This window comes from Catharus ustulatus, chromosome Z, assembly GCF_009819885.2.
Source record: "Catharus ustulatus isolate bCatUst1 chromosome Z, bCatUst1.pri.v2, whole genome shotgun sequence".
NCBI classification, from domain to species: domain Eukaryota; kingdom Metazoa; phylum Chordata; class Aves; order Passeriformes; family Turdidae; genus Catharus; species Catharus ustulatus.
The window spans coordinates 16,474,041-16,487,672 of record NC_046262.2 but is presented as its reverse complement, the minus strand read 5'-3'; the positions used below and the strand labels follow the sequence as shown (position 1 = coordinate 16,487,672).

The following is a 13,632-nucleotide window of genomic DNA, read 5'->3' as shown; positions in this document are numbered from 1 at the left end:
AAATTTGTAGCCTACCTGAATGTTTATGTGCCACTGTTAAAAGTATGGATGCATTGAAAATGGAAATAAGAAGGTCTGTGAAAGTGTGTAGTTTTCAGGTGGTAGTTTCTGACAATATTGTCTTCCTGTCATCTTTCTATTCATAACAAGTTCCCTCTCTTTTGCCACATTGTTCCTGGTAAAAAGTTGAATTCAGCTTTTCCAACGTATGATGGGGTGTAGCCAGAGTCATGACATGCTATTGCTGACCAGTTCCGTAAATAGATAAAGTGCAGAGACTGGCAAAATGAGGTGTGATTTTAGTTACCAGTGATGATAAGCCCATCTTTATAGGAAGGTCTGGCCAAGGAAATATTTTAACACCATCTACTCAGCTAGAGCTTTCCAAATATTTTGTACTAATGTGAACTGGGTTACAGTATGGTACAGCTTACTGGTAATGTTACACTCCTGACTGTGATCTACAAGACTTCAAGTGTCTTTGCCTAGTAGAGTCATCCACTTAGGGTTCTCACTGTGTGCTACTGGGACAAAGTCATATTTGGCCCCATTTTATGCACTGCTTTTCAGTGCATTGCTTCTCTTTAGGGTGCTATTTAAAAACAAATGAGTCTGCGTTCAGCAGTAGTCTTGGGTTTTATTGCCGTAATGCTGTTAGGCCCTCAGACAGGCCACCACAGTGATACAGTCCCTGCTCCCATAGAGCTTACATGCTAGGTTTTAGAAGTCAACTTTATAATAAACTCTTGTATATCCTGAATTTATACATAGGCTCATATGAAACCAACGCAGACTTTGGACTTGATTCTAGTACTTCAGGAAATCAGCATCTAGATTTCAAGACCACAATCAGATATAACTTGAGTTTGCTGAAGGTATTTCTGACTTTTCTTGCTACAAGCATAAACAGCAATACATGCTGAAGCTCAAAATTTCAGAGTATTTAAAACATGCTGCTTTAAAAAAGTAAATTTTTTTAAAAAAACGACAAACCAAACCCTTGCACACAATACAAAATATACATAATATTTCCAGTATTATTTATGGCTGTGCCAACTTAAAAGTGCAATAGACTTCACGCATTACAAAAACTGAATTTAAGTATTAATTCTAAAAGAAAAATATACTAGTAACTTGGAGTGGTTAGGATACAAAAACCTTACCCATTGCTATATCTCCCCTTTATTTTGGAAAAGCAGTATTGTGTCCAGGCTGGTAAGGAGAATCATGTTGTCCATGTCAAAATATAACCTAGTGAAGACTAGTGACTTGAATCATTGCTGATTGATAAACTGTTAAATCCCCAAAGAAGTTGCATATTGGATATTGACCTGTACCTCCCACCGAAGGTGGAAGAAAGAAATCTGGGTCAATGCCTGAATTGGCCTTGCAGCAGCACCAGAAACTGAAGATTCTACCATCTGGTGTATTGTGCAATTCCCCCTCTGCTCTAGAGTGCATGACACTGATTATGTAGGAGCTTCCCACATACATGGCTGTAGGGGTTATTTTTTCTGCACAAGTTTATATAAGAATTGAGGCAGACAATTTTTTTATTTTTACTCTGAGAGCATTTGCCCTCAAAGGTTATAATTACAAGTCAGGAGCTTATTCTTATTATTCTTATTCAATTTATGCAAGTGCTATTTTTCCCCCCACTTTTAAAATATGTTTTTTTGTCACAGACTCAGCAGATGGCAGGAACCTTGTTTGATAATTGATATAAGAATTGGAATTGTTTTTCAGAATGTTAAAAAAACCCAAGAAAATGTCCCAAAACATAACATTTCATAGATACAAAATAAATCCAAAACCCATATAAAACTACACTGAGCATAATCCAGCTGTTGCTCAAAATGAAGCTGTTATTTGCCAAAGAGATGGTTTTTGACTGATTAGCTATTAAAAAAGACTGAGTAAAACTTTCAAACGTGCTTAAGTCTAGTCCTTCAGAAAATAATGGAAAAGTGCCTAAGCATAATTACAATCCAGCTTTAGGGGGAAGAAACCATGACTTCGTGTTCTTAATCAAGCACATTTGCATGTTTTACTCTTCAAGTAAATCACCTCAAGTTGGAAACAATCTCATTTGCATGGCAGCATACAGACAAAAACCACACACATCTTCTCTCACAATCAGTTGTAAGTGTAACTGCCAGGCATGAGAGAGAAAGGCAGCCAAAAGGTCAGTTCCCTTGACTGTTACCAGTCTTACAGCATGGGCCTTTATAGGACTGAGCTTTCATTGTAGCCAGGCAGCGTAACAGCATGTGATGAACTTGAGGTGTGTAACCAAGACAAAGTCACCCAAGTGTTGTGCTTAGTGCTCATTCCAAAGCACTACAGTACTTCACTGTATAAAACGTAAGTTAACTTCATGAAGACATGAACAGGTGGGACCAAAAAAAATGTGATGGGTAAGGAGGTTCTACTGAACTTTGGTCTCCTGGAGGGCACTGAGATGCTAAAGAAGTGCAGTAAACATTTTACAGAGCTTAGATCTTTACTATCCCCTTTTGTAATGTGCATAATTCCTCAATCAGCTATCCCCTTTAGTTCACTCTGTGCTCTTAGTCCTGCAAAATCTTTTAGTACAGAATTAAGGCAAGATCTTGACTGTCTTTTCTATTTATGTCAAAAGCCAAACTGATATCAGAGGGACTGTGTATGTAAAGGCCAGCGTAACAGTACTGGTAGTGCTTCTCAAGATGAAAATTAGTAATAACATTGCAGAGAACATGCTGTAAGTGAATATGAAATTCATATTTTCTTCTGAGAGAGAAAGTATGCAGAAGACAGTTATACATACCATTTGGCAGTATTTCTCCAAAACAATATCCTTCAGTAATTTAGTTGTGACCTTAGTGCAAGAAATACGGTGAACTTTTGGAAGACTTTGCCCAAACAGTTGTCCTGTAGCACCCACACAGACATCTTCACACACAGTTCCTAGTTTATATATTAGTTAAAGCAAAGGTTTGCTGGTGGAAATTATTTTTCTAAAACAATAAGGATCGAGCTAGTCAATGAAAAAATGACTTTTCTTCTCCCAGTCTGGAAGCAGTATTCACCACACATTCATCATCAACTTAATAGAAAATGTCCTTTAACACATGTGGTACTTGTCAACTGAATTACCAACTGATGCTGTTCCACAATAATCTGGAATAAATTCTTCTGTTTCACTCTGCAGTAGATCAAGAGAAGGGCTGCTGGAACAGTATGTTACTGTATACTCCGGACCTGCCAGTTCTAATGGTCAAGTTTGTTTGAAAGGCAAAAATTTACAAGAAAAGGCACTATAAATCATTTTTGAAAAAACCAAACTGTCCTGCAGTTACTCTTACAATAGAGTAGTATCTGTAAAATATTTTCATCTATAAAGACACTTTCATTAAAAATGTTTAAATGTTACTAAGCTTTAAGGCACTCCAGCTGAAGAACTGACTGATCACAACTACTATTGGTGGCTCAGATCTCCTCTTTATCCACATTACTCATCTTCAGTCTTTGTCCTTTGTGAGTTCTGCAATTTCATCGACATCTTCTATATCCTGTGTCATTTTCTCGTACTGTCTCTTGAAGAAGCCAAGCTGTGAGAAGTAGTAAAATAATACCACACTGCAGTCAGTCACTGATAATTCATTTCTCAGCAAAACTAAATACTGTGATGGTAGAAATGCACATGTGCAAGTATAGAACATAGAGTTTGATTTGTAGACAATTCCTGCCTCTAAAATGAAAGGAGGTGGGCGCTGGTGCAACAAAAGGCTAGAGCAGCAGTGCTGATTAGCCAGTTTTCTGCCTGCTGAGATATAGACATTTCCATGATGCCTTGGTATACCAAGGAGTACTTCAAACACCAATGCCCTGGCAGACAGAAAAACTTTCTCCTTTTTCTATGTAACCTTTGTAATTTGCTTTTTGCCCGTGCCCTTTCTTTTGCCTGTTCAATATATATCCTCTCCCACCTTGTTTGTAATCCTCACCCTTGTGCACTGGGAATATCATGAGTGTTCAGAGCCAGCTGGGATATTATGGAAGGAGGCACACAGTGTCAAAAAGAAAAAAAGTAAATGCCACAGCCCTGTTTTGAACATTTGGCAGCTCATTTATCATCTTCATGTTGCCAATTTCTATGAGGCAACAAATTTCTATTTGATAAACCCTTCTAAAATACGTCAAGGGTGTAATGCCAATACAGTATACTGAACTGCAGATGGGGTTTTGTTTCACACCAGAGAAGAGAGATTCCAAAGAAAATAGCGAAAATATATTTATCCCTTTCTGGTTTTAAGAGTATAAGTACATACTTACTTTCCACAAAACAGCAACCAGTACCAACAGCAATAGGAGTCCAGCCAATATGCTGCCAATCACAACACCTACTGGTACCTCAGCTTTCTCATCTGGCTTCATTACTGTAACTGGGATCTGAAAGCAGAGAGATAGTATCTTAGGAATTAATGTTAACTGCAAACAAGGTAGGATTTGTAAACCAAGGGTCAAGAATTCCTATTCTGCACATATTCCAGGATCAATGACTGGAACACACCAAGCAATTACAGCCCTTCCACTGGAGTCCATGGGAGCCAGGTTGCACTGTGGCACACAACAATGCTGGCTAAGGACTAGAGACCCTCATCACTCTTGGCCATGCATAACAGTCAGAGAGCCAATCCTCCTGCCAGCTGCCTCTCCATTAACAGGAGGCCTTTCAGAGGCTCCACACATCATCACTCTGTAAACCAGCCATATTTACGTGAAGGTGGGGAATAGCCTGCTGTACAGCCCTGAAATCAGACTGCTGGAGAAGCACTACTTTTCACCAAGCGTTGTCAGAGCCCATTATCTGTGCTGGGCAGCTGTAGGAGGCAGTACTAATCACTGAGGTCAGACATCATCACATCTGCTGAAATTCCAACTCTCCTGCTGGGCAGGTACTTCAGTCTCCTTTGCCTGCTGTTCCTACCTTCTATGAAACCACTAATGACATGACAGATCTCATGGGGATTTACGGTCTCCTGGGTCAACTGCATGAGTTTGCTGCAAGATGTACGGGTCAAACAGGAGCACCTCTAGCACACCTACATTTCCTGAACCAAAAGCAATACCAGAGAGCTCCCAGAAGAGCATATAGTGTCTGGAAGTTAGTTTTCAGGTGATACCCTATCTAGCTGGTTAGGTATAACCAAATATATAATTACCTATAACAGAGTTTCTCAGGGAAACATTGCTGTAATATTTATGAACTGTCAAATTTTTGGATTTAATCTTGGAACGACATGCAGTTAGCTGAAAGTTTTTTTCCTTCCTGAAACACGATAAAACAAGTCACACTGGTTTATTTTCTCAGGGTGGTTGTGCGGTGCATTTGTCTGGAGTAATTTAATCTTAAACTTTCTGGGAAACTTGCAGTGAACTGACATTTTAGTGATTTAAGTAATTTCTGTTGGAAGGCTCCAGTGTTGTGCTAGGTGTGGTTATGTGTATTCATTTCACCAAGGCAGGATGGCTTTGTGTATTTTCTAACTGAATGGCCATAATGATGATTCTAGCAGGTTGATATTCTGGCCTCCAGCTGGCAGTTCTCTCCAATTTGGAAAAAATGTGAAAGCTTTTACGTAAAAATACCTAAGCAGCTTCCCCACATAGCATTACAAGGCAACAGTAATTTATTTGGCTAAACAACAACTCTGTTCATCGAATGTAAAAAGCCAATTTCATATAAGCAGTTTGCCTAGTAATGCTTTCTGCATTAGATTAACAGTGAAGTGGCACTATTGGAAATGGAAATTGATGCCTAAGAACAATTTATCTTTCCTGAAGTTAAACTGCGGTCAATAAGACACTGAGACAATGAGACTGGGATTTAACTCATCTGGTGTTATGTCTACGACATGGTTCCTAAAGGTCCCAAAGGAGGATAGGCTTTTTTAAGAGTCTAATTCACCTTAGTTATTTTCAGGATCATCTTTAGCATGAGATGAACTTCATTTCAGAAATACCTCTTCTTTCCAGGGACTAGAATGTGGATGACTAATGCAGATATTAAATTGAATGAATCCTACCACATCCATCTAAATTAACATGGTTGGTAGGGAAATAAGTTCCGTTTGCTTCTGTGCTGTCCTGGTCCCAAGAAGTGTGAATGGCAGACTGGGTATCCCTGTTGGCCTGACAAGGAGTAAGTGCAGTGCTCCTGGGTACTGACTCCAAGTGTGAAACTAACTGCTCGAGGGAGAATGTACCTCCAGAACCTGACACATTTACCACGACTTCTCACAGGGCAATATGTCCTTGAGTAAAGATCAGGCTGCAAGTCACCAAAAGCCACTTAGTTTCCTAGGAACCCTGTGCATAACTTTCAGGGTCTGTTCAGCTACTGTCGTCAAAGGTGTAAAAGTCCCAGCTCCACATATCTCAATGGCTGGGGGAGCAATTAACTTGTATTTGTCAACTATCATTTGAATAATTAAATTCTAGTTCTCCTGAAATTGTCAACAGAACTGCTGGTCATGTAGATTTGGGAGTACCATGCTTCAAATGTGGAAAAATACTTATTAATACATGGTTTATGAGTTACCTTAAAAGTCTGTGCAATTACCTGGAATATTTGCATTGTATAGTAATGAGTTTCATCTCCTAATAGAATAATAGAAATAATACCATACCAAATTGAAGCACTCAGAATACTTCAAATACTGGCATGTAATTTTTCAGTGAAAACATACTTTGTTCTTCAGGCTCTGGAGGCTTTCCTGATTACAAAATGGCTTATTTAGAGGGTCTTCACAAGAAATATAGTGATCCATGAGAAACCAATGATTAAAAATGGTATTGGATGATGATTGTATCACACAGTGAGAGAGATCAATCTGTAACTGCTTTTGCATATATTTAGTTGAGTTCTCTATTGCCTGTGAATGGGCTATGCTGCACATTCTTACAGATATTTGACTCATTTACTAATTTACATTTTGCTCTTTAATGGCCTTGGTTATTTTATGGATAAAACAGGCTATTAAGTCCTGTAAAAATAAATCTGAAATTAGTACTGCAAATGGAAGAGTGTTCCTCTCAAGACAGACTAAGAGAATAAGATGTCCTCTTTTATAAAAACAGTATAACACAGTGCTACTGTATTCTTTCAGTGTTTTTTTATGTTTGTACGTAGCAAATAGAAAGCTTGGAAGAAGAATTCTGTACTAATAAAGCAGTAGTAGGGAGACTTCTCTTGAGATTAGCTGTGTCCACATTGTCCATATAACACCTATTTCAAATGCTAAAAATATTTCACAATCCTTTACAAATAAGATTATTTTGTGGAGAGCTTTGCCAAACATTTGTGTAGAAACATCAAACCATACTCTTATAGAAGTAAGTATGACTATAAATCAGATTTGTTAACATTTTTCCCAGAGCTCATTTATCTATAACAATTAATTCCATTGCAGCAAGAAGTCAAGTTTTCGATCATTTCATGAACAGAAAGCTATCTGATTTTCATAAGTCTCTAGCTGACTTTTTCTCAGAGTTCTATAATTTATTTGAGACCTACAGGTTTTAACTATGTCTGGTTTATATAGCAGTGGGCTGAAAGGAAAACATTTTAACTTAAGGGAGTTGTAAATAGTCAGAAGTATACACTAGTTAAACATTAGAGACAATTATCTAATCAACATTGGATACGATTAGTCAAGTTGCTGCATACTCCTAAAGGACACTGATAATTGAATACAATCACTTTAATACAGTCAAAGACAGAGAAGTTGAAAAAATTTCCTTAACTATCACTTACAGTTAGGGTATTCTCTCCAATTATAAATAACTCAGGGTTATGTGTATCAATTTTTGCTTCTGCGGAGAGTTGTAACGTCTGGAAAATTAACTGAAAGAGAAGATTAAAACAACTGTAAAGTTCTGTTCTCAATTAAAATGTAGATATCCTAAAATGATTCTATTGCCTTGAAATGAAGATTTTGCAGCAGAAAAGAAAATCATAGTATTAAGAAAAATATTTTTCTATTTTTCCCCAGCGAACATGTCAACCAAAGTAATAATAAATCACTTAGCAATCCTCAATATATAATCCAATATATCACTTAGTAATAATCTACTTAGAAATGACACCGAGGAACTGGTTTTTCTTTTTCTTTAACGTACAGTTCAAGCAAAACAGAAGGAATTATTTATGTAACCCTTTTTATAGTTATATCAAAGCTGTCACTGCTGCTAGCAGGGAAGAGATGGGGGAAAGTAGGAGTGAGAAAAGGAGACACAGCAACAAAAGACAGATGGGAATATGTCTCTGGCCTTTGAAAGAAATGGAAACTGGATGTTCTTTTACTTCCCCCCGCCCTCATTTCTATCCAATGCTTCTGTTTTTCCCCCATTTATTTTTTCCTTTCACTATGTGTTTCTCTCCACGTCTCAAATTCTGACAATAGCTCTCTCTGCATAAACAGAGAAGATGACAAAAATCTTAAGCCAATTCCTATTTGAAAAGGGACCTTGTGCCAGGCCCCACTTCCCTCTGTGGATGTACTGGGAAGAGAGGTGCATGGCTGTGCAGACACTGACAGTTCACTGCTGCTCTTCTACAGCACCACAAGGAATGGCCTCAGGTTCACGGGAGCACAGGACCACTCTCCAGCTGAACCAAAGGCAATGCCTGCTCTGTCATTTTGCCTCCTCAGCCATTTCTCCATGGTAGGGCCAGGTACCATGGGCAGCTGTGGGTCTGCAGTGGCCAACACACCAAACTGTCTCTGCAGTGTGAGTTATTGCACCCCTGCACTGTGGCCATCTGTCCAAGTGGTGCATACTGCACACCTAAAAGTTTAGAAACACATCTGAGCACTATTCAAAGCACCTCAATTCCTAAACACATATTTTCTTTGCTTAGCACGTATTGGCAAGCCCTTCTTGGACAATGGCAGACTGCCACTAAATAAAATTGCCACTAAATCAAAAGGCTGTTAATGTGCATTATTATTTGCACTGAATTTTGACAATCAAATAGAAAATTACAAAATGGGAGATGCGAGGAGAACTGTGACAAATGAACTTTCCGTTGGCCAGTGATCATAAACAAACCATTCCCACTCACTTTTTTTGTGAGGGTAGTAACCTTTAGTTCAGGTCTCCACCTTCTGTGTACCTAACAGCACTAACAAATGACCCAGCTGATTAGAAAAATACAAACTCTAAAGACAGACAGATGCTTTTTGTCGCACACTTCCATAACGCATTTAACAATATCAACCTGACCTTTTCCTTTTAAGAGTGAATGCTGGAGCTGACACCAGCCCTGCTGTTGGATGTCAATACCTGCCACAAGAACTGCCAGACACACTAGGGAGACTGCGTCATGTTCTGACGCATTAGGCAAATCCAGGACTCCAAGATCATTTGGTTGGTTGCCTAGCTAAGAAGCAAACATGATCTAACTTCAAAAGGCTGATAACTCATGATGAGTTATACCCTGGAGGACACATGGTGATTGAAAATAGGCTGAGCTATTGATGGATATTTTAAGCATCCTATAGGTCTCTAAGCAAGGACTATTTCTTTGATACCTACTCTAATAAACACAAAAAACAATAAAGACATTTTCTACACTTTCTATATGAAATAAAACTGGCAGCACTACCAGGGTTTTGGTATTTTGATGTGATCTAATGATGATCACAATCTAGGCTGTGATGTTCAAAAGCTAAAAGCATGATTATTTTACAGGACAGCACTGTGCTGTGCTGTCCTATTATGAGTTTTGTTGAAACTGTAGTTCCCCTAGAATGAATCTAACAGATGTAGCAAATGTTTTTTTCAGCTGTGAAGGTTGTATTATCACAGCATTTTCTTAGATTTTGTGCTGGACTGAAGTTTTATCAGCTCCATTATGCAGCCTCACAACTTTTAGGTTCAAGTTTTCAATCTGGAAAAACACAAACTGATATAAAATAAAGTCCTTCTAGACTGTAAGGTCTCTGTACTGAAGTTTGAAAAATATCAGGAGTTTGAAAATACTTGAGTATTGTATCCTCCATAACGATGCAGCTGATACTCACGGCAGCAAAGGTTCCGTTCCAGATTTGGGTGGACACGTTCACAAAGTACTCTCCCTTCAGTGTAATGTCTTCCAGTTTGCAAGTGATGGTACTGCACTTCACATTCTTACAGTTCTTCCAGGGGAAACAGCAAGAAGAGGCAACAGCATGCATTAAAAATACACTTTTAAAAATGTTCTTGCAACATCCACACTTTTTGCCCTTGCCTTTGCTGTTCTGTGCATACAAATTACTAAGTGCTTGCAGGCTGTGCTAAAGCAGATGCAGTGTCTGTGAAAACATCCATAGGCTGAGCTCCTGCTCTGTCAATAAGGAATGCCACCCCATCACAGCTCCCTCACAAGCACAGCAATGGGCTCAGAAGGTCAGCTCTGCTTCTTTCATCTCAGAAGGTCCTGCTTACTGCAGGTTTTACTCACCAGCTCTTTGGAAGCTCTGAAGTTCTCCTTTGTGAAAGATGGAGAATAAGGTCTTTTCCCTATTTGCAGTGGATTTATCTGAGCATCACAAGTAACACCTCTGGCCTAGGAAAGATGGCAGGAATAAGACTGGATGACATCCTACTTGGGAGTTTATACTTATCATAGTAATACATATTTCTGGGTTTAGATGGTGACTGTTAAAAGCTAGAGTGTGAACACTGAATTCTTTAGGAAACCAAGAGTATATGGTTTTGGTCAGAAGTAAATCATTCTTATTACACTTTTTTTTTTCTTCCCTTCCTAGATTGACCTGAAGGATTTTTCCTCATATAAAAATTTCATTTTTTTGATAACTTTTCCAAGAACTTGGAGAAAGACCTAATTGAAGAGATCCAAATGCTCCACATCTGCCAAGTAATAGGCTAATTTACTGCTGGCATTGTGATCCCCCCTTTATGAGGAAGGGACAAGGGGAAAGAGCCTAGAGTCTCTTAAACTAAGCCATAATATTGGGGAGCTAACTTATGTTTATAATACTGATAAATCCCCAAAACACAGTTCACTTCTATACCTCATCTGTGGTCACTGCAGTTAGGTACATCACTGGGTTGCCTTTGTTGGTCAGTTCTGGAAGACTGATTGTTACAGATGCCATCTTTACTGGAATACTTCCTGTTGTTACCTGCAAAGCAAAAAACTCAAGAGTTAATTCAGGTAGCTATACATAAATTATTTGATACAGCAAGAAAGTTAAAAATAATGGATGAGTATGGAAGGACTGGACTCCTTTTACATCTTTTTTTTTTTTTTTTTAAATTAAGACACTGGGGTAGTAATTTTGTGAATAGTAAAACAGAAAGTATACTGTATAGCTCCAGGTTCCTGTCTGTTTTCTTAGCAAAGCACCTATTAGCTGCATGAAATATGTTTTGAAAAGCAAATATTCTGCCACGGCCAACAGACCTGTTTAGTCCTTTGGAGTAGCAGTTATAGGAATGGAAATGGAACATAATTTAAGTTTCTTCCACGTTGCATATTTGGATCTAAGTTTTTTCTGTATTATGTAATAAGCACTGTGATTTGGCTTGTTCTTGCATCAGGTTTGAGCCCTTAACTCTTGCCAAACTTCAAGTTTCAAAGTCCAAGCCTGCAAAGACTTGTTTTTCTTTATCAAGCTGTCAGGAGACTCTGTGAAAAAACAGTCTAAGTTGGCCTAAAATTAAACATTAACCATCTTTTAAGTATGTAGACAGTGCAGGACCAATCCCTTCCCCATTTTACTTTTGTAAATGTCATCCTTAACCTTACGAAGACTCCAAGCACTTACGCTATTTGCAAATTTTTTTTCTTACTTGACCTATTCAAAAGACTCCAAATCAGACAATGAAAGCAGAAGTGTTTTTTTTTTTTTTTAAACTAGGTGTTGGGAGCAGGCTACAGAGGGAGCTAAGGCAACTTCTTGAACCAGAACAAAACAGACTTACTAACCTTAACTGAGAAGTTGAACATGGGGCCAATATCTTCAAAATTATTCACAGTGGAAGGAATGTTATGACCAGAGTATACTTCATAAAAGTTGATGTTGGCAAGCCTGGTTAACAACCATAAAACAATACATTTCAGTTTGGCCGCTGCTTTGAAAACATATGTTACTGGATATGCCTTTGTGAAACAGGTCAGAAATAAAGACAGAGAAAAAGTCACTTAGGTTCTTGTTTAAATTTTACAAAGAAAATGGTTAAGAAAATGGTGTACTGAAGCCCAGAGCTGGAACAAACATATGAAATTGAGACAAAAGAGCTGTACAGGATACAGGCTGTCTCAGGCTTCTAGACCCTGCATTGTTTCAGGGCCATACTGCAAACTCCTTCTCTGTGCACAAACTGCAACATTCACCCTTGCAGTCAACTTTTTCTTCAGAAAGGGCTTTCCTGGCTGTCTTCTTAGATATGTCTGTAACTGGTTGGGTGTGGAAACACAGACATCACCCTGCTTATGTACATGGCACATAACACATAGCCCTCATAGTCATCTTTGGGTCACATTCTTTAGTAATTATGGGGTTTAAAATCCAGAATTTCCAATGTAACGTAAGGGTGGCTTCAGCCCACTGCAGCATGTAATGGCGGGCGTGTGATGGAAGGGCATGATGCAAGGACCTGTGGGTGCTTAAGGAGCTCAGTTAGTCAGAACCACGTTCAAGAGCAAGGAAAACCTTGTGGAAAGTGAGTGCATCACACCCACTGCCTGCTGCCAGTGAGCAGCTCCTCTGCTAAACCATCACAGAACTCAGTCCGCTCTTCATCATTAGCTTTCATTGGAAGGCTAATTTGAGCAGTCAAAAAGCAATCTGGTGAACAAATTAACAAGAAATAGGGGCTATTACAACTCCTATATCAGCTCTTCCTATTACACAAGGAATCTATCATCTTTACCGCTCTCCCTGTTTAATCAGAGTAACATCTGTGCATAGAATTCCCATTTAATGTGTGCGCAGTCTCACAGATGCACTTCCTGGTCCTCCATACTGGACTGTGGATCCTTTTTGATCCTCCATACTTTCTCCTGTGGGCCCTTTCCTTGAAGGGCTTGCTAACAGGAACTCCAAGGAAAACATATATGAAATATTTTCTGCTTCCTTACTCCTGAAGACTCCAGTCCTTCCAAGATGCACAGTACAGCTTCCTTGTCCTTTCAGAAGTCTCTGGAAAGACATATTACTACATCTTCTCCTAGAAACTCAGGAAATTATCCCTAGAAAGACTTCATTTCAGCAAAACAATACTTTTTTCTCAACCCTTGTATTTTAAGGGCTTACTTCTTGGTTGCATTACCTGCCTCAGGAAGGAATTAATTTTAGGTAAATACTTCCTAAGCCAAGTTATGCCATGGCTTAATATGCATTTCATTTAATTCTCTTAAGTTTATCATCTCCAGAACATTTTCTGGCAGTAGGTATTCCCTCATTGCTTGACATGCATATGAAATTGCATTTTCTCATATTCAGGAGATGTAGCTGAATTCAAAACCTTGTTTTCCCTTGAATAACTTTTATAGACTCCATTCCTCACTTCTTCTGAAGCATTCAATTTAAGTTCATATTTCTTAGCTAATTAAACCTGTTGATTCAAGTTTGC

General features: G+C 38.6%; 2 protein-coding genes across 4 annotated transcripts in view; one reads left to right on the top strand and one right to left on the bottom strand.

The window, feature by feature from the left end:
- Window positions 1-13,632, top strand: part of MOCS2 (molybdenum cofactor synthesis 2) — a 62,063-nt gene that overhangs the window by 14,638 nt on the left and 33,793 nt on the right. The gene's annotated exons all lie outside the window — the stretch shown is intronic.
- ITGA2 (integrin subunit alpha 2) overlaps window positions 618-13,632 on the bottom strand; it is a 70,287-nt gene continuing 57,272 nt past the window's right edge. For all 3 annotated transcript variants that reach the window (XM_033085098.1, XM_033085096.2, XM_033085097.2), the window contains exons 24-30: window positions 11,984-12,086; window positions 11,067-11,177; window positions 10,493-10,597; window positions 10,074-10,187; window positions 7,802-7,891; window positions 4,318-4,434; window positions 618-3,593 (exon numbers count right to left, since the gene is read on the bottom strand). In XM_033085098.1, coding sequence (XP_032940989.1) covers window positions 3,504-3,593; window positions 4,318-4,434; window positions 7,802-7,891; window positions 10,074-10,187; window positions 10,493-10,597; window positions 11,067-11,177; window positions 11,984-12,086 — 730 coding nt within the window. In that variant the 3' untranslated portion in view covers window positions 618-3,503. The remainder of the gene's footprint in view (window positions 3,594-4,317; window positions 4,435-7,801; window positions 7,892-10,073; window positions 10,188-10,492; window positions 10,598-11,066; window positions 11,178-11,983; window positions 12,087-13,632) is intronic.